Source organism: Zootermopsis nevadensis, unplaced genomic scaffold, assembly GCF_977971745.1.
Source record: "Zootermopsis nevadensis isolate Lab colony 2312 unplaced genomic scaffold, Znev_1.0 Znev_ptg000013l, whole genome shotgun sequence".
Taxonomy (NCBI): domain Eukaryota; kingdom Metazoa; phylum Arthropoda; class Insecta; order Blattodea; family Termopsidae; genus Zootermopsis; species Zootermopsis nevadensis.
In genome coordinates, this window is record NW_028259145.1 from 3177669 (window position 1) to 3203258 (window position 25590).

The 25590-nt window shown below is 37.0% G+C and overlaps 3 protein-coding genes across 4 annotated transcripts in view; all 3 read right to left on the reverse strand.

The window, feature by feature from the left end:
• Positions 1-25590, reverse strand: part of LOC110826505 (uncharacterized) — a 60140-nt gene that overhangs the window by 32781 nt on the left and 1769 nt on the right. The gene's annotated exons all lie outside the window — the stretch shown is intronic.
• On the reverse strand, positions 7341-15758 carry LOC110826504 (UDP-glycosyltransferase UGT5-like). Its single transcript, XM_087348803.1, has 6 exons — positions 15735-15758; positions 12150-12399; positions 10451-11037; positions 10120-10342; positions 9568-9787; positions 7341-9478 (listed from the first exon to the last, which is right to left on the reverse strand). The coding sequence occupies exons 1-6, from the start codon at positions 15741-15743 to the stop codon at positions 9175-9177; spliced, it is 1593 nt and encodes a 530-aa protein (XP_087204929.1). The 5' UTR covers positions 15744-15758; the 3' UTR covers positions 7341-9174.
• On the reverse strand, positions 18714-24741 carry LOC147873842 (UDP-glycosyltransferase UGT5-like). Of its 2 annotated transcripts, none has more exons than XM_087348814.1 (6): positions 24629-24741; positions 22947-23193; positions 21926-22512; positions 20412-20634; positions 19624-19843; positions 18714-19276 (listed from the first exon to the last, which is right to left on the reverse strand). In XM_087348814.1, exons 1-6 carry the CDS (start codon positions 24635-24637, stop codon positions 18985-18987), a joined length of 1578 nt encoding a protein of 525 aa, XP_087204940.1. In that variant the 5' UTR covers positions 24638-24741; the 3' UTR covers positions 18714-18984. The 2 variants fall into 2 exon arrangements, with proteins under 2 accessions (XP_087204940.1, XP_087204941.1); XM_087348815.1 differs by lacking the exon at positions 24629-24741 and adding an exon at positions 24327-24346.

Here is a 25590-nt window from a genome sequence, read left to right on the forward strand (position 1 = left end):
GCTGTGAATTTGACGTGATCGAATTCTGGTTTTATTTAGGTAGTATCTCAAAGATTATAACGTTTTGAAAGTGCTTTATTTAGTTCGTCAAATTGTATACGTTCTGTGCTTCGGTATTGTTGCTATGTAATTTGAACTTCGCATTTTCCTCTTTTAATATCTAGCCTTATTAATTTCAAGGACCATTCATTGCCTGACTATAATGATATTCACGAATAGTTGCTCACGACTTTTGTTGTAATTGTAAGAATTGTTTTTATATTATCACCAACGGGTTTGTATTGTCTTTCTTAGTTCATAAGCCGTGACAGACACCTTTGAAATTTCAAGGTCTATGTAGGGGAACTGTTCCCTGTTATCTTGCGATAGCTGAACTGCGAAATACTGGCCGACATAAATTGGAAAAAAACATTTCTTCAGCCAACTACGATGGTCGGACGTTTGACTCACTGACAGTTTATTGGACGAAAATACGACTCCCCTGGATGAAAGGGGGGAGTCCGGCGAACACCCAGAAGGTCACTTCCAACTACGGTGGTGAATCACAAAGTCAACTTTTCCCACTTCCGCGTTTCGACAGAACGTGTCACTAGGCGCCAGCACCTGAAAATACTGTCCAATGAAGGGTTTACATCTCTGCCTTCAGAGGTTAGGGCAAACTCCTCCGAAGATCCGGTGGCAGTGTTCACCGGCTCCACAACGCAACAAATCGTGGTAGAAGGTATGTGACACAGCTGCTGCATAGCAGGCTTTGCGTACAAGGGCTAGTGGCTAGGTTTGCAGTTAAGGGATTAATTGCTGGGGAGCATTCCTCGACAACGCTTACTCATTAAAAATAGGCTTCAAAGTGAGGGGGGAGGGTTCGATAAGGCGTGCCACTAAAATCCCCACTCCCGATATCCTTCAGAGGGGGTAGGACGTCACTTTGGGCAACACTAATCAATTTTATAATCTTGAGGATAATAATGCTGTTCAGAAACTTAAGTTGCTGATGATTATAATACCATGATCATTGTCCAATTTTTATCTGAAAGAGCGTTAAATTCTTGCTTGCTGTTTGAACGTTAGTTAGGGCATAACTTCACGAGAATTTCGGTAGGGGCGTATTTCATTGGCGTATTCTCATACTGAGGAAGTCATTTGCCTACTTTCATGTTGTTAAAATTCTCTGTCTTACTGTCATTACTGTTTGTTTAAATTTTGAGAAGATTTAGTCACGAGTTAGAAATATACAATGAATTTATTTTAAATATTGCGTGTATTTGTTAGCAATACACTTAACACTTGGCACCTGATACGAAGTGACACAGCTCTTTCCTTACAAAACAATGGAACAACTTTCTATGTACTTAAAACATAACCATTTTGTTACTAAAACGATTATTTCCGAGGTCGCTTTATTGCGTATTGTTTTCGCAGGAATGTGCTTAGAAGCGTCTACACCACACCACACCGTCCACAGAACTGAACTTAACTCCCTATCATTGTGACCAACAGAGAAGAATTAAAACGTTCAATATCACCTCTCCGTCCCAATAAGTGTTAGACACATTACTTTCTTTGGCTACTCTACTAGTAACAACGACAAAACCTGAATTCTCGTCATTCTTGGCCTGTACAAAACTTTAACAGCACAATTAATTTACTTTCATTCATTTCAAGAGTAATATTACTTCAGAAGTTGTTCAACAATTACTTACTTCCCGACATACCTTCTTCCGATACATTTTGAAGAAACCAGATATGGAGAATTAGTCTGTTCGTTCAAAAGTATGTTTCCTTGAAATTAACGCATTTTAAATTTAACTTCAAACTTCACTTATTCATAAAGTACAGTGAGATATATGATATACGTTACTTGTCCTTAGTAATATTATCATGTGTAGTTTCATATAGAAGCTACACAAGTCCTATTCATGTTTTGGAATAAAAACGTTGGTAACCTTCTACAAGACTACATTTTGTCACGGACTAGAAACATCACAATAATTGAATATTAATTATTAATATTTTCACCGTAATGAGAAACTCAAATCTCTTAGCTTCGGTTTATATCGTTCGAACTTGAAGCAATTCACAAAAAAGTAATTGCCAGGTGCATGTTGCATTCATTTTAACCGATCTGTGGTGTTGAAATACTTACTTGCTGAACCAAAACTGAATGCAAACCTTTAAATCCTTCAAAAATCAGATAAACTTGATTTGGGAGAAGGACACACTCGCCTGAAGACGATAACACAGCAGTAACTGTTCTGGAACTTGTACGAACAACTGTTAATGTCGTATTTAAGACTAGTGGCCCTTAATTTTATGGAGTGTTAAACTTCAGATAAAGAAACGTATTTTACTTACGAGAATATCGCAACAACTCAGGATATGTTAATTTAAACTCGATGTCGGTAAAATTTTCGATTTTGGATTTCTCTGGAAATGGGCTAAAAACTGTGACCTGATGACCTCTACGAGCCAATTCCTTCATTAAAGCTGAACCTATTGACATGTGGCTCTTAGCAGGCATTGGAAACACACCCAGGATCCTTGCTCCGTCATCGACGTCGCACAGGCACGATAAAGCAATCGCGAGGATGTCAAGTTTGAAAAATCCAGAAGTCATCTTCGGTAATGGCCGCCCAACGATGGTCTGAATAGGTCTTTACTGCGGGCAGTGGGTATTAATACTTTTGTTCAGAACTTTATTTACATAGAATTTCTTTACTGGGCTCAGAATCTTCAGCAATTTTTCAGTCACTTGAAAGAAGTTTAAAAAAATGATAAGATATCATTATTTGAAATGTAGAATGATTTGAAGACATGCGGTGAACAACAGCAAAATATACAAATTAAGGAGTTCTCCTTGAAAATTGGAAGAAATATATTATGATATGCGTTAGCAAAATACTTATAAAATTACTTTCCTTGATAATTTTCTGAAATATGAAGCAGTCCTTTAAACAAGTAATAATTTACGCGTGGCACGGTTGTGAAAGACGGTTCTGATGTTCAGAGTGTGATCAATATACGTTTAGATGCGCAGACTAAGGAACAAATGATCCCACGGCGAAACGGACCTCCAGTAGGACCCATCAGAGGACCGAAATTAACGGGTAGAACATATTTTGAAAATGGATAAAATAGACTTCCACAAATCGCTTGCTTTTGAATTAAAATATGCAAATACAATATAATATGTTTATTCATAATATAAAATAAAGCACGTGGCGAAATCCGTATTTCTTAATCTGTTAAGATGATGATAAGTTGTAGCGCCGGATGCATTTTTTTTTTATAATTTACAATGAAAGTTCAAGTAGTAGACCCTGTAAATAACCACCAAGCTATGAAGGTGCTATAGGGGTGGATGTAAGACACCTTGCTTTTATACCGCGGAACTAAATGAAAGTGAGTGGTCAGATTGTGGCTTCAGCCGACACGAGGGAAAAAATACACCTCACAGACACGACACATCACCTCATGTCTGTCTGTTCGTAGGTTTCAACTCTAGAATTGTTGGATGGATTTCAATGAAATTTAATATGTACGACACTCAGATGGGGTGGGAGGTCGGGTGCCCGGTGGAACCGGCTCTGGTGAATCACGCGGGTAGCGTATCTACTACGAGGATGAAACCCACATGCAGGCGAAATGATTTTGATAACAGAGTCTCTTGATGGGGCGGATGACCCAGCAGCGACAGCGGGACGTCTTTGAGAAGGGGTGAGGTTATTGAAGGTTTGTCTGTGTTAAGTTTAAGTGGTTAGGTTGGAATTCATGGGTTCAGTTGGGTCAGGTTAGGTGCCTCATTTTGCTGTGTCGGAGGATCGTGAGAGGGGGTGTGTTATGGGTGTCCACCAGGGGTCAAATATATGGCGGAACAACCTCAGTGAAGCGAACACCTTACGAGGCAAAACTGGGTATTGAAACAAAGCCTTCGTTTGTGGTGAATCCCACGGATGACACTTTGTCCTCTGTTGTCAGGAAGTCACCAGATAATTGGGGTTCGACTGAAGTAGCAATGGCGACGTTAGATTAGGTTGTTTCCGGAGGGTTTAGCTTATGTTACGTTATCGTATGATAGGTAAGTTTACATTAAGTTACGTTTATGCGGCGCGTTAGTTCAGGTAAGATTAGATTAGGTTTAGAATTACGTAGTTGGATAATTGAGGTAAGATAAAATTCTGGAGCTAATTGCCCATGGTTAAAATATACTGATATCGAGACCAGGGGGAGGACAAATTAAATACTTCTTAATGAGCGTTGTAAAGAAGGCATTAGAAAATGTGGCTTCTTCCATTATGGAGTAAAATTTCCTGGTTTGAATTACAAGACTGGAATAGGTTAGGTTGGGTAACAATAAAAAGTTTTTTATCAAGGCATAATTCTATTCTAATTTCGTAGGCCATTCTTGCTCGACAATTGATGCAACATCGCTACCTACGACCACAAAACAACAAATCCGATCTAAAGGGAGACATTGTAGTGAAGTATTTTGCGTTCACTCTGATGCATAAATTGCCCAAGAAGCAAGAATGTAATTGTGTGACATTAACTAACTACCTAACTAGATGGCTTACCGAACCCGAAAGTTCATCGCCGAATTAACCAAAGCCCTCCACCGGACTCTGTCCTGGGCCAACAGAATCCAGTCTTCTTCAACTAATATCTCCCATAGATCCCGCCAGAGATTACCCTCCCATCCACGTCCAGGTCTCCCCAGAGATCTCTTCCCCTCAGGCTTCCCAAATAGTGGACCCAACCTACCAGATGGCTTACGGAACCCGAAGGTTCATCACCGAATTAACCAAAGCCCTCCACCGGACCCTGTCCTGGGCCAACAAAATCCAGTCTCCTTCAACTCCTATCTCCCATACATCCCGCCTGAGATTATCCTCCCATCTACGTCTAGGTCTCCCCAGCGGTCTCTTCCCCTCAGGCTTCCCAACCAGTACCCGGTGCACACCTCTTGTCCCATCCATGTGCGCTACATGCCCCGCCCATCTCATTCTTCTCGACTTAATCACCCTGACAATATTGGGGGAGGAGTACAGATTTTTAAGCTCATCATTATGCAGTTTTCTCCACACCCCATCGTCTTCTCTCTTAGGCTCAAATATCCCCCTCAACACCCTGATCTCAAACACCTGCAATCTGTGTTCCTCCCTCTGAGTGAGAGACCATGTTTCGCACCCATACAAAAGAACAGGCAAGATTTTTGTTTTGTACACTTTAATTTTCAGGTTCTTATAAATCAAATTGTGTGACATTAGTGCAAGAATATGTTATGATGAACAATGAACCCCGATAGCATTAGAGCAAGAACATCATATCTGCTGTTGCATTGCCGGAATGTCGGTGTATTCCATGCAACACTAATTTGGAATTCTGATTTAGATATTTAGGTAGCCAATGATTTTAATCAAAATAAATATGTCTACATATTCAGTTTGTCAATTTGTCAATTCTTCTGCAGTTTCTTTCCCGTAATGTTCACAGATTACGTCTTTCATTTGTAAGACTTTCTCACCATTCATACGCGAATAAAAATCACCAAGCCTAAGATTAGTGTCGGCTTTAGTCAAAAAACGAAACGGATTTTGATATAATTAGATTTGTACACCGGATTGGGTCACTAAACCAACTTGCAGCTTAGAGTTCTTTGACGTTGTTTATGAAATAGAGATAAAGAAGGAGATGAACTCCATTAGATCTTCCAGGAATTTCTTACTTTTTCCATATCTCGAAGTGTTTGCAAGCGTAAACCTTAGTGAATAAATATTTACACGTGTATGCGAGTATGAAAATTATTTCTGCAATATAAAGGAATACAGTGACTGACGCGCTGGAAAAATGACACATAAAACTGTCACAGCATACGAAGACACTACAATCGCTTGTCATAATAATTTCATGCTAACTGATGGTGTTAAATAAAATATTACCAGATAGTCGTTTGCTGTAATCACTCACGACATCTTACGTCTAAACCGTCCACAATCAGTGACATTTTGCTGACATAATGATAATGACAATCTGGTTGTGATTACGGGTAAGAACAAGCCTAAGACGATTATCGAAGAACTTTCACGTGATTTTGGAGAAACGTGTAGCCAAAATGAACACAGAGACACATAACCTGTTCATTTGCGGTGCCGGTTTAAACGTGTCCAAGTAGAGAAGTTGATCGAAGGAAGGAAAAGTTTCCGAGAAGTATGCAGAAGGTAAGGCAATGCATATGCATTATTCCGGTTGAAAGTTACTAAATGTTATCCTCCCGAAGAAAGCAAATCCTTGGAAGTACGCGTTAAGGAATCCAAACACAAACTAAGGCAACGTCTGTTAATTTAAATTAGGTAGGATTTTGTAAATGGAGTTTACGGCTGTGAGCACGAAGATGGCTGTCTAACGGGTCGTAGCGTCGGTTAGTCTGGTAGAAGTTTAAAAGCGGTTCAGCCGTCCTTGCCGCCGCCATCTTTAGTGTGAAAATTTGGTAAACTTCTACCAGACCACACGTCGGTAGAACCAAGAACACAGCCATCTTCGTAGATTGAAATCAGCGTCCAGAAAACCAAGAAATGTCTCTAAACGTGACACCGCATAAAGGAAATCGGCCCACATATATTTGACAGACAATTACATTATTTAATTTGGATATATCTCCCATGTAGAATATTGTCAACGGCAAAGCAGTTGGCAAGATGCAACACGGCTCACTTTATTACTTTGAGAGATTGTTTGCTGTGAATTTGACGTGATCGACTTCTGGTTTTATTTAGGTAGTATCTCAAAGATTATAACGTTTTGAAAGTGCTTTATTTAGTTCGTCAAATTGTATACGTTCTGTGCTTCGATTTTGTTGCTATGTAATTTGAACTTCACCTTTTTCCCTTTTTAATTTGTAGCCTTATATTTTCAAGGACCATTCATTGCCTGACTATAATGATATTCACGAATAGTTGCTCACGAATTTTGTTGTAATTGTAAATGTTATATCTTCATATTATCATTAACGGGTTTGTATTGTCTTTCTTTTTGTAAATTGCCTGACCGACCCCGTTTCAATTTTAAGTCCCATTCAGGCGAGCCTATTATCTTGCGATAGCTGAACTGGGACATCGTAACCGAAAAGAGAGGGAAAAATCCGTTTCTTCGGCAAATGACGAACGGACGGACATTTGACTCGCTTACAGTGGAATTGATTAAAAACCGGCTCTCCTTGGTAAGGGGGGAGCCACAAATCATGTTTTCGTCTACCTCAGCGGTCGAACATGACTACTCTAGGGAAGTGTCGATGCCTGAATCGATGATGACAGCAGTATAGATGCGGTAAAATAAATGACACTAGATTCTGCACAATTGTAAATTTATTTATACTTGTACAAATTAATCACTTTTTACATTTTTTACTTTACATTTAATTTCTAACAAAGTTTCCGAAATCGGATTGGCGCTCAAAAGCAACTGCCAATTTCAATCATCAAATGTGTATCTGTAGACCGCAAGTGTAGATCTTCTGAAGAGGCAGTAGAGAGATGAATCTTGGCTAAATCATTTCGAGTGACGATGATAATAGCATTCGGAGTCTCAATTCAGTTAAAGAAATGTTACTGTTCTAGTAAATGTCGCAGATTATCAGAGATGATCATAATTCCTGTATAATACAACACGTTTCCAGGTGAAAATAAGATTTATCTCTGAATCCCATAATTGGTATACCTACAACTGGAAAATTATGATTCTCGTCGGACAATATAGAAATTTGTCCGTCCGCAGTATCGTTTAAGTTCAGAAATAACGATAATGCATAAAAAGTAGGGGGGAACAGAAATTGCTATTTCACAAGATGATGTTCCTATTACGTCTTGGCGTTAATCTAGAAACGTGTTTGAGTCGTTTAAGAAGTTTCTACCGGCACCACGTGGGTTATGCTAAAACATTCTCACAAGATCTCCCCTGCACTACCACGTCAGTTCCCTGACTTTCATATCCATGTATATTAATTTCTTATTCAACATAAAATAGGCAAAAGACGGCCAGCAGCTCTTTCAAACTAGCGTGCAAGACACGATGCTGTGTTAACTGTAGAGGTTATTTTGTGTGGGATACAGTTAGTCATCAGTGACATGTAAATGATTGAAAGAAGCAATCATAACCTTTTCAAGTACTGTCTGAATATTGGCCTAAAATAATTCGACAAACCATTAAATGGTTTCATGCAGAAAAGATTCAAACGGCAGAGAATGAGGTCGGTGTAGGAATAGAATCAGGCTATTAGAAATAGTTATATTGGCTTGCAGTTTGCAGAAACTGGATGGTGGAAAAACACAGCCTTTTTTTTTATAGAGAACTCTTGATTGAATACTTAAATAAATGCGTGAATAAAATTAAACTAATTTCCTCTCCGTATGTCAGACTGTGTCCGGAAACACGAAAACACAGTGCACTTGGAAATGCAGTGAGATTACTTCAAGAACAATTAATATAAAAACAATGAAAAAGCAATAAGAATGAATCACATTGCGGTCAATTGTTCCTAATGCATGTTTGTTGATTTTTTTGATTCCGTTATTCTGCGTTGAGATGACTGAAATTTTGTACGATGGCAGTTCAATAACATTTGATTAACCAAAATGGGTACTTTCAAATGCCAGGCACAGCAATCGGTGAAGAATATTGGAATATTACACAATCATCTGCAACCAATATTAGTATGATGTCAATAATGCATTGTTAATATTTATTTACTGCCTCATGACTCTTTCAAAGAAATACTAAATATTAAGTTGAAGGACATCCTTAATTTTTTTCCAACACAATGGTGTCTATCAAAGAAACTAAACTATTAAAGTCAGCCTCATTTTAAGCTAGTTATAGTGAATAAACATACGTAACTGACTACACCCTGCCAATTTTTTCTCCTGATTTCACAATAACGGATGACTATGGCCAAGGAAAAAATGTCTGCATCTCATAACCTATGTTAGTTACCAAACGGGCATGATTATGCATTTTTTACTTTTCGATATTGCACACACTACACAATGCACACTCAAATCCTGATGAATTTTCCACTTATTTTCTGACCACGATAGTCAGTAATTACAAGTTAAATATTATTGTCAAGCATCTTTTATTTCGCCACTTTTCGTGAGTAGAATTAAGTCTGTTGAATACACTAATTTAACCGTCCTTTTTCTCCTGGCCAACAAAAATATTATTGTTCCGTCCTGATCCACACATCTTGTGTTTTATTACTCTGAGTGCCAGAAATAGGATAGCGACGACAGAACCACCTGCTAATGCTAAAACAGCGATGACATCTAGCAGGAAGTACTGGTACCAGGTGAGGTCGAGTGCAGCTGAGCGCATGTGAGGCGCTCCCTTGTGCCTGATCACGTACTCCGTCCAGAACACGGCCTGATCCAGTGGAGTGAGTGGCTGGTCCCGGTAGATTCTGGACACGCGTTGGGCGTTTTCACGGTACCTGGGTGGTAATATAAAATTTCGGATTGTTTCACAAAGAAAACTCTAAAATAAATATTTACAAACCAAAGTAATTTACACGTCGAATACCTGGGATTGTTGAGGACTTCATTCAGAGCCCAGGAAACTGATTCTGACGTGACATTACTGAAATCCAACAAAACTCCAAATCCCTTAGACACAGTCCACAACACGTTCAATTGCTGGTCTCCAAAGACTGGAATACCCATTATAGGGACACCTCGATCAATAGCTTCCTGTGTACTCAGCAGACCGCCATGTGTCATGAACAGCCGTATGTTGGGATGTGCTAAAGAAAGTAATATTAATATGTAAATTTAAGATAAAAGCACTCCAGTGAACTTAAACTCAGTATCCAGCACAACTTCCTAACAAATGGTACGAGCATTAGTCTGAGGGCGTTTTATAGGACATACAAATATGTGCTCAGCAGTGAATTTACAACGATGTGTCAGAACTACATACAGGAGCGGAAGAAAACTCCGTACAGAACTTTTTAGGAGACGGTTGAATGAAACCACACTTTTACTTTAAATTTTGCATTCAAACCGATAGAAGATACCAGTTCCTAAAATTAGAAATATTTTAAAAGAACAATTATAATTATTTTATATCACTTACCAAGTATGTCTGACTGAGGAAACCATTTTCCAAGCTTCACATTTTTGGGCTTCTCGGGCATAGTATCCGTGTCCCACTTCCATAAAATACGTTGTTTGAGGTTAGAGAAAGCATCCACAAAAGCTTGTCTTGTACTTTCTGGCATTTCAGAACTTTTCAAGTTCGATCCAAAGCTAAAGTATATCGCGCCGTCTGGTGCCTCGTCAAGATACGTTTCAACATCCTGATTATAGATAAAATTATAAATAATTTAATGGACAATACCTTTGCTATTATAAAGCATTATCCCACCCAAAAAACATTTCACTGCAGTATACGTTGAAAGACATACCTGCGGTAATTTCTTTGGTGATTTTACATGCATACCTCCAATCTGTATAATGTTAGGCATGAGAGGTTTAGGATAACCTATGCTAAAATGATGGTTGATAAAAAGAAGTGAGGTTGTGTGTTCTATGGCAGATACTGAAGGAAGATTATTGGAATAATTGAAATGTTTTCTCATGATTGCATCCTGTCCTGGCAAGTAGTAATGATTCCTCAGGAGTCTGACAAATGTTCCCACAAGCGTGTTAATCATTCTCTCCCAAATATTCATTCTATCGTTAAATTTAAGAATTGGGTTTGGTACATAAGAGTAAGGATTTGGGTTTCCTACCCAGTGCCCCATGTAATCAAAACCGGCAAACGTACAGATCTGAATTAAAGGAGCTTTGAATTTATGAACGAAACCAAGGAAACACTCGTTGAAAAACGCTTCAACAATGACGATATCAAAATATGTGTCTGTGGAGTGAATAAGTTTCTGAACTCCTTCCTCCTGCAACTGTCGGTCACAGACAACTTGATTTAAGTAGAATAACACATTGAGTACTCCAAACACTCCAGTCCGCTGTCTACTAAACCCAGTGTTAGAACCTGCAATAAGACATATTTTCTGACAATGTTCAAATTAAGTAACTAATTTAATTTGCGTTACATCATACAATTCATCAACTCAATGAGGGGTAAAACAAGTTTCATTCGACACGATTCCCTTAAGTAATCAAAATACTGAAATTATAATATTGCGCTCAGTGGATTGTGTGGAAACATTTAATTTAAAATATATAAATATTTAAAATAACCGTCAATCACAATAAAATTTAAAGATTAAAAGATTTAAAATATCATATTATGTTCCCTATCGAGTACTCGATTTACATTGACCTCAACCCAGACAAACCACCTTTCACCCACTAGCATCACAGTCAGTAACAAGCCACCATCCAATGCAGTACGTACACCTCCAATCTCTCCAAATAGGATTACAATATTACTTCTTGGTAAGTCTACATAATTTATTTCAACTAATTATTTTGTTTTCTATATTCATTTTCATTAATATTAAAACATTTACTTCACAGTCCATATACAAACTTCGACATCAATACGCAATACAAAATTAACATATTTGCGACCTGGGATACCACAACAAATGATACTACAACGAATAGTGAATCAATATAAAGGACAAAACATCAGAAGAAAAATCATTAAAATTGTAAAAAGCAATTCAGTAAAAAGTTTATATATAATACACCAGAAGATGGCTACTTTTAGCCGAAACATGTTGTGTAAGTTCCATATGTAAATCGAGTACTCGATAGGGAACATAATATGATATTTTAAATCTTTTAATCTTTAAATTTTATTGTGATTGACGGTTATTTTAAATATTTATATATTTTAATACTATTCACAATATGACGCATCTACAATACCTTAATTTAAAATGTTCAAACAATATACAATTTTGATTTTCGTTGAAATCAGAGACATCGGTATTTATAAAAGTTTTCATTCAAGGTCTTCAATATGTTTCACTCCTTCATTGGTTTGAAATTCGAGGCCCATACATTCATTGCAGTTAACCCCACACACGTTATTCTAGTGACATACATACGTATTTAATAGCACAATGGGAAGTAAGACAAACATAAATGTATCTAGATTTGTATTTGATCGTGATGTTCAGTGAATTATCTTACCGTTATCAATTAAGTCCAACACAGTAGACTTCAGAACAACATCTGTGTAATTAGGTACATTTTTATTCTGAGGATGCATACTTAGAACTGTAACATTGTGTCCTCTGTTAGCTAATTCTCTCATTAAAGCCGTACTTGTTATAGAGTGACTCTTGACATGGAATGGAAAAATTCCAAGGACATTTGCTCCTTCAATCGTGTTCTTCTGTAAGGACAGAAGAATTGCTCCAACGCACAAAAATAAATTTACCTGTTGAGGAGATATAAAATAGAGCATTATAATGTATTCACAGCGATATATTACGTACTTCACGTAAACCCGCAGTGAAGGTTCTTAAATGTCACATTCATTTGATATATTTTCGCGTTTAAATAATTTCACAACAGTAGACTGATGAATTTTAGGTCGACTTCAAATGAAACTTCTACTTACTTTTAAACTCATAGAGACTGAATTACAATTCCAGTCATTAAAATATTACGACCATTATTAGCAGAAGAACTGGATCATATTTTGAAACAAAGTCCTTCATTGTACATTGCCCAATGTCCATTATTTTCCCCCAAATTTTAGCCATTACATATTTTGTATTTTAGTTAAATTTCTAATTTACAGTGGTGTCTTTCGTGTCAATATAAAATTAAACACAGAAATAAAACAATATCCTAAATTCTCTTTGTTGGTCACATTTCACCTATCATCTCACACTTCTACAGTATTAGTCTCCTAAATGAGCATAACACAATAAATTACTTCCTAATTTGTTTGTAACGTTATAAGCGTATTTTAATTTTAGCATGCTTATATAACCTAAAAAATGAATAAAGTAAGTGAATAGACACATTAATTTACTTCAAAATTTTGCTACAATGCATGCCATAATGTTGACAAAAATCCACTGCATTTTCGTTTCCTTTTCCTAATATATATAATCTACCCCATGTTTAACAGCCAGTTCTTTATATACGCAATTTGCATTTGCTAGATTCTTAGTAATTTCTAGACATTTAATATCGCATTGTCTAAAAAACAATACACAGCATGTAAGAAACAAAAATTGACAATGAAAATTTCATCACCTTATAAATTTTATATAAATCTAATTTAAATGACATTCAGACATTTGGGATACCGTTTTAATGCATAACTATTGAAGCTGCAGGGCAAATTAGCAATATTTCATAAATGAAAAGTCCGTAAACTTTTAAGTCTGATTTGTAGTGTTATAATATGAACCCCTCAAAAACGTCTGCCTCAATATCCGTCATAATAAGATAATTCTCTTAACAGCTGTAGAGATTTTGATTTGATGACCACTATGATGAGACCCCAGTCCTGAAAGAACTCTGTTTAAAACTCAAAGAGTACAAAGCAACATAAGTTGAAAAATCAAAAGAATGTGGATTGTGATCTTCTGGGTAGAAATCGTAGGTGTTTAGCACGGTAGCAGAAAAATTATCGCTTCTATTTCCACTGTAAGACAAGAAACTGAGGAGTTTCTCCGAAGCGTCTGTAAGTACGTGTTGGACTAAGAAGTTGTACAAACCAGAAGTTCATAATTCACATTCTCACTGACACGAAAACCTCAGATATCTTGTATATTAAGCGAATATTTACCGGAAACAAACATGATTCATACATTGTATGTGGGACTGAATGGAACAAATACATAGCATACTGTAATTTCAGAACTTACAACCATTGAAAATTACAGAACACTGGCAAACGTGGTTTTCACTGCAGCTCTTTACTAAAAAAATAGTTAACAACGGAATCGGAGACGTAAGTTTTGATGGTACAAAACAACTTCATTTCTATACTTTCTATTTCTTTCAAAACAGAAGCGTTTCAGTGTTCATGGGACCATTCTCAGTGTTAGCTCATATGCTTGGTTCTAATCATTCCACTATCCAGTATATCTGAATGTTACCGGTCCCAAAACTATTTTATTCATTGTAGCTTTATAAGGAACATGAAAATTAAAGTATAAAAAACAATAATCTTGCCTGTTGTTTTGTATGGGTGCGAAACATGGTCTCTCACTCAGAGGGAGGAACACAGATTGCAGGTGTTTGAGAATCGGGTGTTGAGGAGGATATTTGGGCCTAGGAGAGAAGGCGATGGGGCGTGGAGAAAACTGCATAATGACGAGCTTAAAAATTTGTACTCCTCCCCCAGTATTGTCAGGGTGATTAAGTAAGAAGAATGAGGTGGGCGGGGCATGTAGCGCGCATGGATGGGACAAGAGGTGTGCACCGGGTGTTGGTCGTGAAGCCGGAGGGGAAGAGACCGCTGGGGAGACCTAGACGTAGATGGGAGGATAATCTCAGGCGGGATCTATGGGAGATAGGAGTTGAAGGAGACTGGATTTTGTTGGCCCAGGACAGGGTCCGGTGGAGGGCTTTGGTTAATTCGGTGATGAACCTTCGGGTTACGTAAGCCATCTGGTTTGTTTGGTCCACTATTTGGGAAGCCTGACGGGAAGAGACCGCTGGGGAGACCTAGACGTAGATGGGAGGATAATGTTAGGCGGGATCTATGGGAGATAGGAGTTGAAGGAGACTGGATTTTGTTGGCCCAGGACAGGGTCCGGTGGAGGGCTTTGGTTAATTCGGTGATGAACCTTCGGGTTACGTAAGCCATCTGGTTTGTTTGGTCCACTATTTGGGAAGCCTGAGGGGAAGAGACCTCTGGGGAGACCTAGACGTAGATGGGAAGATAATATCAGGCGAGATCTATGGGAGATAGGAGTTGAAGGAGACTGTATTTTGTTGGCCCAGGAGAGGGTCCGGTGGAGGGTTTTGGTTAATTCGGTGATGAACCTTCGGGTTCGGTAAGCCATCTAGTTAGCTAGTAGCATTATAAGACAAGGTATCAAAATAATCTGAAACATACAAATCCTTAAAACGTGAAAATGTACAACTATTCTGATACAACATGGCGTCAGTGTATAAGCTACACCATTGATAAGTATTTTTATGATCTATAGATTTTCTTAAATATCATTACCGATGTCTGCAGTATTTTGATGTGTACGTTTACATTTATCCCTTCGAAACACTGTCTCAAACTGATGTTATTCTCGTTTTCTACTGCAGTTTCTACTCTGATTCCAGTGATGTGGATCGCAGTTCTTTCACGTATGTATACATTTTTCGCATTACAATACTGGCGCAGTTGTGCGCATGCCTTCAGTATTTAATAATGTTATGGAAAACAGTGGTGCCAACATTACTGTCATTACATTTCTATTGCGTCTTTGGATGTGACTAAATCTAAAAAAAAAAAACTTTGTAATCGCTAAAGGAATGTTTCTGCTTTATAAATATTTCAAACACAAATAAATATAAATTATTTGGTTTGTAAAATCCACACGGTGTGAAAGGTTACCAGATAAAGGAAGATTAGTCCATATTAAATATATATATTAAAGCTGATTATATATATATATATATAATTAGCTTTAATTTTGTTAAATTTCGGACAGGTCACACCTCCAACGTAATAAGTTGGTTTTATTTAACCAGGTTTGCCTTTCATTTCACAAAAGTATCTGTACGTTTCCTTAACCTAACCTAACTTACGTAAATCATCGTATACGAATTAGTTGCATTCGAACGCGCACTATAAAAATCCGTGCAGTTACTATCGTCACAGAACAATCAATACTGTTTATCTATCACATGCTTCTATGTAATACGTTTTGCTTCATCGATGCTTTTAATCTTATCTTGTTTGGAAAATTCTGATAAGAAAGCGAAATCTTAGAGAAATACGGTTAAGTTTATATCTTTTTTTTTATAAGTGTTTAGGAATCGTACCCATTTACAGTATAGGTTTTTCTGCGTAAAACTGATCCATAAAACAAGGAAATCAAAAGCTACAACTAAGATAACAAATTAAAGGTGAATCTGAAGTCAGATATTTCATATTTGGGCACGTTAATATCATGATTATCACAAAAATTAGCAGATTAGTTTTGATGAACGTAAGGACACAAGACTAGATTCTATAGTGTGTTAACCACAAAAATAGACTTCTCAGAAAGATAAAGTCCATGACGTAGCCAGATGCTGTCTTGTAGATTTTCAAAACAGGGCATTTCATAGTTTATTCTTGCTTAAGTTTATGCTCCAGTGTAAACAGACATGTGAAGGGGAGAGGGCTGAACCACTGTAGAAAGGTAATTATAATTAGCACTAAAAAATCAGGCCTGGGAATACAATTTCATCAGATATTTGTTGTGCCTGGTCTCGATCGAAAAAAATTTCAGAGATCTACATATACCATAAGTGCTGGAAAAGACAGCGCAAAATCTACGGTACGGTCATTCAGATCTTGTAGAGAAGAAGAAACAAATTTTATAATTTTTTATCGGCGAATTATGAATTCAATGGCTAAAATTCATCATTAGGTTAGTTGTTAATATGGAGTCAGGATGTGACGTCAATTATTCGCTTGGAGTGCAGAACTTCCTGAGCGGATGTGCACAAGATAACCACAATAAGCTCTGATGCAGTGGCTTCTAATCGTGGTAATCTGGTTCGAGTATGCCATTCGATTGAAAGAATACTTCATAAAGACCGCTTTCAACTTGCATGTCGGCATCACGTATAACAAGTAGTTCTAGAAGACGTATTCATACACTCTGTAAGATCATGGAGAGCCCCAGAAATTAGTTTCTTCAAATTATTTCAACAGAAGGTGCCCCAACATTGATCACAATCGCTAAGACTGGCTGTTTATGCTGTTAAACGCTCAAAGTAACATCACGCGCTCGGTCAGTCGGATGACCAAGTTTCTTTAGTCCATCGAAGTATTTCACACCCAGAGTCACTTTCGACTGATCGCAAGAGCATAAAGTTTACTCAGAGATCCCAGGAGGTTTATGTTCTTCCAGTACACGTGGGCATTGATTTCATGTCATGGTCCAACTGCTGCCCTTAAGATACTGAAGTGACATTGTGCAGAGATATATGGTACAAAGACAACTAAGATACTGCTCGTATTATTTTATTGTAACGTTGGCAATAAGATGTGAATGAGTGACGAAAGCGTGGACCAATCGTGTAAGAAACGATTAGTATTTAAACAGAAAACTGGAAGATTTTGTAACGATGAACACTTCAAAGTTTCTTGGTATCCTATAAATGTCCTACAATTTCCTAACAACGGTAAATCAAAAGGAGTGGAAACGGAATGAAGAAGCTTACTATGTCAGTGTTCAAGATACTTTGAGGTGTTACATAATTCTGCCAGTACAAGACCTGAAATGTCCCATTACCAACACTGAAGGAAAGCAGTAATAACTTAAAATTGTCTCAGAGCAATAGAGGAATTTTCCAGTTGACCAGAACTCCGTTCTTGTTGGAGAAATTCAATTAAAAATTTACAGAAATTACGCAGAAATTTTATTGGTATAGGTAATCACTTCTGAAAATTTATGATTTGTATTTACTTTAAATTTATTAATAAAGTTTTAGCAGATTACAGGAAGGTTTAATTTCTTTCCGTAAATTGTGACTCCCTGTAGACTTGCATGGCGAAATAAATCAAGGCATCGTCCAATCGCAAAATTCCCAATAAAGGCGGAATTCTGCATGTAATGCAATTTTGTACATTATAAAATCACTACATGGTATCATGAAGGAAATGCATGAATTTGATTGAATAGCATATATAATATATTTTATTTATATGTTACTTCCGTACAAACTTCAGATATCGGAACTTCGTCCTATTATTGCAATAGTTTCAACAGCAAGCGGAATTTATAATTTCGTACATAAGCAAAGATGCGTACACTTTGTTACTGTGATCGCTAAACAACGTTACTGGTATGCCAATGGTCTCCATCTAATTTGCGCTAAAACAGATGGGTAATTTTAACGACGCAGTATGAAATAGTGATTTCATAACGTCCGAAATTATATGTTATTGAAAAAAATAAGAGGAAATTGTCACGTTACATCCGTAGGATTCGCATGAAAGCCTAAGGGAAGCCATAGAAAGTGTCAGAATTTGAGCCGGATAATATTGAATGGAGATTTCAACACACACTTTTCAACTTAAAACATTTTGACCTGTATTGTTCCACTTGTAAAATATTAATAAGCTGATAAACATTTTTATCAAAATAACATTTAGTTCTCACAGTTAAACTCTTAGAAAATGGTATATTTAAACGCTCCTAGATTCTAGTCTTTGAAGGATAGCAGACGCTTACAATAACTAAACATATAACACTTTAAACGGCTAACTCTCCGGTCAATCCCATGTAACAATATGTCAGTATTGTTATTTTCAAATCTCTTTGTACACGCGCTGTTTAACATTTGCGTGATTTCATTTGAAGTAGTAAATAATAATATAATTTGCACGGATAGTCTGAAACGAGGTAACAACAAAATTCATCTTAAAAGCCGTATGTTGTCAAACGGGCTTAAACAAAATAAGTATAGAAACACGACTTTATTTTGTTGTGGAATAAATTCATATTATATGGAAATAAATTGGTTGATGAATGGTTACAGTCACAAAATTCACAGTAATGAACTGCTGTATTTTCGTATAAATTAATTTTATTGACATCGTCTTACATTTAATCATCCTCTGGCATCCTGGGGGGGGTGGGCTAGCTGCAGACCCCGTTCCACTCAGTCTGTTATATTAAGTTAGTGTAACGTATATGTGAACAAACAAAAATCTGTAGAGGGTACAGACTTATATTCACAAATGTACTATAAATATTAATGAGTACACTTTTATTCACAAACAGACTTATTGAGAGTGTTATTGAGATTTTTCTATCTTAATAGTTCACAAGTTCTATTTTCAATTTTGTTTCTTCTTAGATTTATCAACATTACTGATACCCGAAAAGATTCTCAGTAATGCCCTGATTATCAAGAACATTACAAGTAAAGCCGACCCTGCAGCCAAGGCTAAAACAGCGATGACATCTAGCAGGAAGTACTGGTACCAGGTGAGGTCGAGTGCAGCTGAGCGCATGTGAGGCGCTCCCTTGTGCCTGATCACGTACTCCGTCCAGAACACGGCTTGCTCCAGTGGAGTGAGTGGCTGGTCCCGGTAGATTCGGGACAGACGCTGGGCGTTTTCACGGTACCTTGAGGACCACGATACAAGTTATGGGCGTCATCACAATTGAAATTTCAAAATATGTTTTTTTTTATTTCAACACACATAATCAGGGGTGTACTGCTGGGTGATCGGAGGGCTCGCTCAAACCCCATTTATTGGCTAATTATCTAAACGCTTAGTCATCAGCGCACACAGAAGATGAACCGGTATCAAAATACAGACACAGACGCATCGTTATATCGATACATCTTGCCCGTCCACAATTCCCAATGCCAAAGCTAGAAATAAAAGGGGTATGTAGATTGCTGGTGAGGGCCCCTTGATAATAAATTGACAGCATACTCCTGCACATAAATAATTTGTGTTAAATACCTATTATTTTCGAGAACTTCTTTAAGTGCCCAGGTCACAGATTCTGTTGTAATGTTATGGAATGATAGCATAACACCATATCCTGCAGACTTGGCACGTGCCATGTTTAGTGTCTGATCGCCAAACACAGGGATTCCCACCATAGGAACTCCACGGTTAAGTGCCTCCTGCGTACTGAGCAGTCCTCCGTGTGTCATAAACAATCTTATGTTTCGATGTGCTGCAGAAATAATAAGTCGCTTTATTTACTTAAAAAGTAATATTTAAGACTCTTTAGATTACTTAATTAAAACCATAAAGCATTATTATTCTTCATTTGAAATAAGTAATACTTCGGTGACTTCACGGTAGTGTTAATAAATTCTATTTCATTACAGGTAACATGCCGAGAATATTTTGCGCCCGTTTATAACTACGAAAAATGTATAACAAAATGAGTGACTGCTCTAAGTTCAGTTAATTTAAGCTTCTACCCCTCTTTATAACTATTTTCCTGTAATTAAATACATTACGAAATTGGTCATATTAAATGTTTAAATGGCCCTAAAGTATTACCAGTTTCGTCCGACCCTTAATACTGAGCCTTGACATTTCAACTATGCAGCTCAAAACATTTTCCGCCATATTATCGTAAGGTACACGCACTCTCTTGTTTATCATACGCCTATGTTCCAACAGCCTCATCGACATCAACACAGAAACTTGTGTGAAAATTGTCTCAGGCCGGGTCCAAACAAAGAAACACTTACATGTAAGCAAGCATACGTCCAATTATCCCGCACACTTACCCAGGATATCAGCCTGAGGGAACCACTTGCCCAGTCTTACGTTATTTGGTTGTCCTGGTAAAGTCTCTGTCTCCCACTTCCAGAGAACCTTTTGCTTTAACTGAGAAAATGCTTTAAGAAAAGCATCTCTCTTATTATCAGGTAACTCTGAACTGAGCAAGTTTGAGCCCATGCTGAAGTATATCACCCCATCTGTTGCATCATCCAAGAATTTCTCAAGTTCCTAATATCAATAAAGTACAGTATATATCACACAAAAATACAGAAATCTGAAAAACTTAGCATTCAATTTTCCTGTTTCTTTCCCGGCGGGCGTATAACCAGTGCAGCTAAAACACGTTTGAACAGGTCACAAATTTCAGTATGTAATATTTATATCAAGTGTCATTACAAAAAAAAAAAAAAAAAAAAAAAAAACTCTTTCGGAATTGGCTGCGGTATATCGAATATATATGTTTCCCGTTTAGTTGTCGGATTTTTCAACAGTTAGGCTCCTAAGTAATTGGAATTATTTAGCATTTATTTGTCTGAAATAATTTATATCCGATTAAACAGTTAACTGTTAAATAATAAATTTTAAATTTAATTTTGAATCCGTTATGGGCGCCTTCATTCTGTTATCGATTAAACACTGGGACAACATTTTTCTGTAAAATATACTGATTGTTACTCGGGTATCAGAATGGAAACAATAACAATTAGATAATCATTACATCATAACATAACCTTTGACACGACCAACCCTAATCTATTTACAGCAGATAATCTTTCTTGCATAAATGTATACGATGAAACTGTCGTGCTTTACAGATAGTAAAATGTTTTTAATAGAGTGGAGGTTGGACAACACTCATAAACAACTTAAAAAATAAAATTACATAATATTTTACTTATGCATTTACCTCTTAAAATAATAACTCTTGATAACTGGTAGTTAGCAACACTACCTTGTGACAAATGACAGGGTATTATAAACATACATAAATGATTTACGAGTCTATTCAACGAAATCACACAAACGTTGAAATTCTGATTGGTAATTGATAATTAGCATTTTATCGGAATTAGTAAAATTCCATCTGAGGACAATGGACGCTTTGTCCATGACTGAGCTACTGAATAAAAATCCTTGTTTAAGGCTTTGACCGGGATGTTAAATCTTATGTGTTACCGCCTGATTCGAATTCTAATGGTTAAGTGAAGTGTTTTCTTCGCGGTACGGTCTGGATTCGTAAATATTATGAAGACGAGCTTCGGCTTCAAAGGGTTAACCAGCTGATTTTCGTAATGGTGAGGTGTAGTGTTTTCTTCGCGGTACGGACTGAATTCATAAATAATATTCAGACGATCTTCGGCTTTAAAGGGTTAATCTCTAAACGCAATGGAGATAGGGATTACTTATACGAAAAAGTCTAAAATTTATCTCGTAAAAATATAGGCGTGCTCCGCAAATACCAGCTGTATACTGAGTTATAATTTCCCCCTCTCATCGAGACTACGTAACTGAATTTTACCTGTGGAATTTTATTTGGTGGCTTCACGTGCATCCCGCCAACCTGCACCATATTGGGCATAAGCGGCCTGGGATAGCTTATACTGAAGTGATGGTTCAGAAGCACGAGCGACGTAGAGTATTCTATTTCATTTACTGAAGGCATAGCAGAATCGTTGAAATGCTTTCTCATTATTGAATCCTGACCTGGCAGGTAGTAGTAATGGCGCCCAAGTCTCCATCCAGTTCCCACGATCGTGTTAACTGCTCTTTCCCAAAAATTCATTTTGTCGCTATATTCGAGGAAAGTGTCGGGGACATAAGAGTAAGGGTTTGGATTGCCAACCCAATCGCCAATCCAATGTGTTCCTCCAAATGTACACAGATGGATTAGGGGAGCTTTAAATTTATGAACAAAACCTAAAAAACATTCATTAAAAAATGCTTCTATAATCAACAGATCGAAGTGAAGATTTGTGGCGTGAATCAATTTATTAATTTCTTCTTCTTGTAGCGTCAAATCACAAGTTTCCTGACTACTACGCCATATTAAAAATGCCTTCAAGAATATACTAGTGCTCTGTTGTTGAAAGAAGTTTATTGGTGCTCCTGAAAACAAAATAATGTTCAGTTATTCTACAGCAGTGGTGTTCAACCTGGGGTACGCGAAGACATCTTAAGGGGTACGTGAAATTTTAAAAAAAAATTATAATAAGCACTGAATAAACAGTAATGTGATTTTTTAAATTTATTTTAGATGTAGATTATATACTATGTATAACTTGGATTATATACCAACAACTTTGGGGGTACAAAGTTGAAGAGAAATTATATCTGGGGGTACGCGAACAAAAAAGCTTGAATACCACTGTTCTACAGAACACTAACGAAATCTTAGATTAATGTAGTGAATTGTTACTATAACACATAATTTAATATTAGAACGCATCTGATTTATACTGAAACTGACAGACAATCCTCTGATGTACACATTTCAGATTTCTATCCTCGTCTTCAACTTCACAGTGCACGTGACGTCTTACCTTCAACTTTCATCAAATCCATCAACGTTGTCTTCACAATGATTTCCGTATAATTAGCTACTTTCTCCTTCTGAGGGTTGTAACTAATAACTGTAACTTCATGTCCTCTATTGGCCAATTCCAGCATTAATGCCGAAGCCACGAAGGCATGGCTCCTGGCATGAAAGGGAAATATTCCCAATATTTTTGCCCCATTACTCGCATCAACCATAAGCAGTGTAGCTACCACAAACCATCGCTCAATCGCCTGCAGAGAAAATAATTAAAAGCATCTAAAACTTATTTGTATTCAAATCATTAATTATATAGATAGCCACATGCCTTATGCATTGGGCACGTTAAATTTTATTAAACTGGTTTAATAATTTAATAATATTAATATCCCGTATATAGCAATGCAATTTACATGTTACCGTTATATATTCATACAAACTATGGCGAAAAACAACGTAAAAGATCGGACTTCTGGCATAACAGAGCAACTTCTGTTGGTTTGCTGAACATAATTCGTGAGAATTCAACAAGATCTGCAGCTTCATGAATCAATTTAAAGACTCAATAAAACGGGCTGCATACTTTACTTAGGGTTCCTCAACTGAGTGGTATGACATGACGTATTTTTATCTGCTAAAAATGATTAACAACCTTTCCTATAGGATTAAATAGAATTTAATGAGATCGCACTTTGATGTTACATAGAAAGTCATTGCCTACTTCGAAACAAATCAATCCATGGCCATAAGTAATAACAACGTCCTACAAATGTAAAATCTATCTCAGTATTATCGTACTTGGTGCCTTATACATGCCAACATACTGATTGTATTAAGGTACAGATCAACTAAACTGAATGCTTTATAAAATGAAACAACGAAAACCTTCCACTGCACTTTCAAAATTAAATAAACAACAGTAATGCGGGTGGCCATCAAAGTGCCACCGAGTCTCCTTTACGTAAATCTACTGCGTTGATTCCCATCTCAAACAGCAAGTCATAAACGACAGATGGAGTCCAAGATAAAGTTAACATAAGATCGATCAACAGCAAAGATTCTTCGTCCCAACGTTATCTTCTATCCCGGAGTCCATACCGAGAAGAATGAAATTTTCAGGGTTTCTGGATATCTCATTAAAGACGCTACATCAAAACCCTGCCAAGGACTAAAATACTAATTCATATTTTTATAAGAAAACATAATACTTTCAGAAACACAAACAAATGTTTATCATATTTGATCACTTAACCTTAAAATCAGAATGCCAATGAACAACAAATCACGATAAATAAAATAAATACATGCTCCCCTTGCACGTTTAGTCTCGCAATTGCAGCACAAATAATACAGCGATAATGTTAATAATAATAATAATAATAATGACCATTATTTTGTACTCGTTAACAAAATTTTACTGAACTGTACACGTTTCACAAACCAAAACAACAAGAATTTGATATATTTCTTCGAATGTACATATTTCGGTATTCATTTTCAATAATCACGCGGTATGAGATGAAGATCACGCATGAATACTCATCGCCCTGATGATGGAGGCAGCATGGACCCCTGAGAAGTCGGTAAACTTCTACTAGACTACACGGCGCAACAACCCAGAAGAAGCCAAGTTCAGGCTTACCGCCGGGAAATCCTCAAATCCTTTCTAACACTTATTAGAAAACTTACGTAAAACATGTTGAAGAATGCGTCGAACTGATATCTGAACCTTGGGTGATAACAGAATGTCTAGAGATTACTATTGGTACTGGCACAGAAAGGTGTTCAGTAAACAAGTTATATAACTAAACTTTATCTCTTAAATTATCACACACAGCGTAATAGATTGACGCATCTCTCCAAGAACATTTCATCATGCTGAGTATGCAATATTACGAATGAATCTTACGCATTGATGCAACAGAGAACATAAGCTGTTCGCTTTGTGAACTTAAGTACATAGAAAAATCTAATTTTTTTGCCAGTATATCACATGGATAAAATCGACTTTTTCACCAAATCACTAAACATTCGTTTTACGAACTCTTATACGAAATGTGGTTACATAACTTATTCTTATCGAGATACAATTAATTTACGTCTCTACGAAAAATATTAGCTGGACTGCTGATTAATATTCCACAGAACAGAATTTAAGAGAACTTACTCTATGAATGTACAGTCTTTGATTGACTTTGAACACATCATATACGGAAGGATTATTAAGTTATTTAGACACATTGTAGGACTCCTTCTGGCTTATCATCATGTCGAAGGCCTCTACCAACTCGGGACAACACAATAAGATGCGGACAAATATTCGCGCCTTGAGCGGGATTCGAGCTCAAGATCATAGTGTCAAAGCGATCATGGTCCAGTCCCCAGACGCTGTGATCAGAACCACCAATCCTTTCAACGCAATGTGCGTGGATTGAATCTTTTGTATATGTGAGCACTATAGTTCACTAAAAAACAGTATATTTACAATGCCAGCAGACCATTTACGGGATCACAACATATACTGTGCAAACTTTGTCTGAAGCACAAACTATTCTCACATTTGTCGTACACAATGAACGCCCAGTTTCGTATAAACAATGATTTATTCAACAAAGTAATTGCATTAAAACATTCGTAAAATAGCCCTAATG

Excerpts from the sequence above, each read along its gene's own strand:
- LOC110826504 (XM_087348803.1), bottom strand. Across the intron at positions 10,343-10,450 it reads CACCAAAGAAATTACCGCAG|GATGTTGAAACGTATCTTGA; the intron begins GTATGTCTTTCA and ends ATCTATAATCAG. Across the intron at positions 9,788-10,119 it reads TCCTCAGTCAGACATACTTG|CACATCCCAACATACGGCTG; the intron begins GTAAGTGATATA and ends TACTTTCTTTAG.
- LOC147873842 (XM_087348814.1), bottom strand. Across the intron at positions 22,513-22,946 it reads GGATTTGATGAAAGTTGAAG|GAGCACCAATAAACTTCTTT; the intron begins GTAAGACGTCAC and ends TTTTGTTTTCAG. Across the intron at positions 20,635-21,925 it reads CACCAAATAAAATTCCACAG|GAACTTGAGAAATTCTTGGA; the intron begins GTAAAATTCAGT and ends TATTGATATTAG.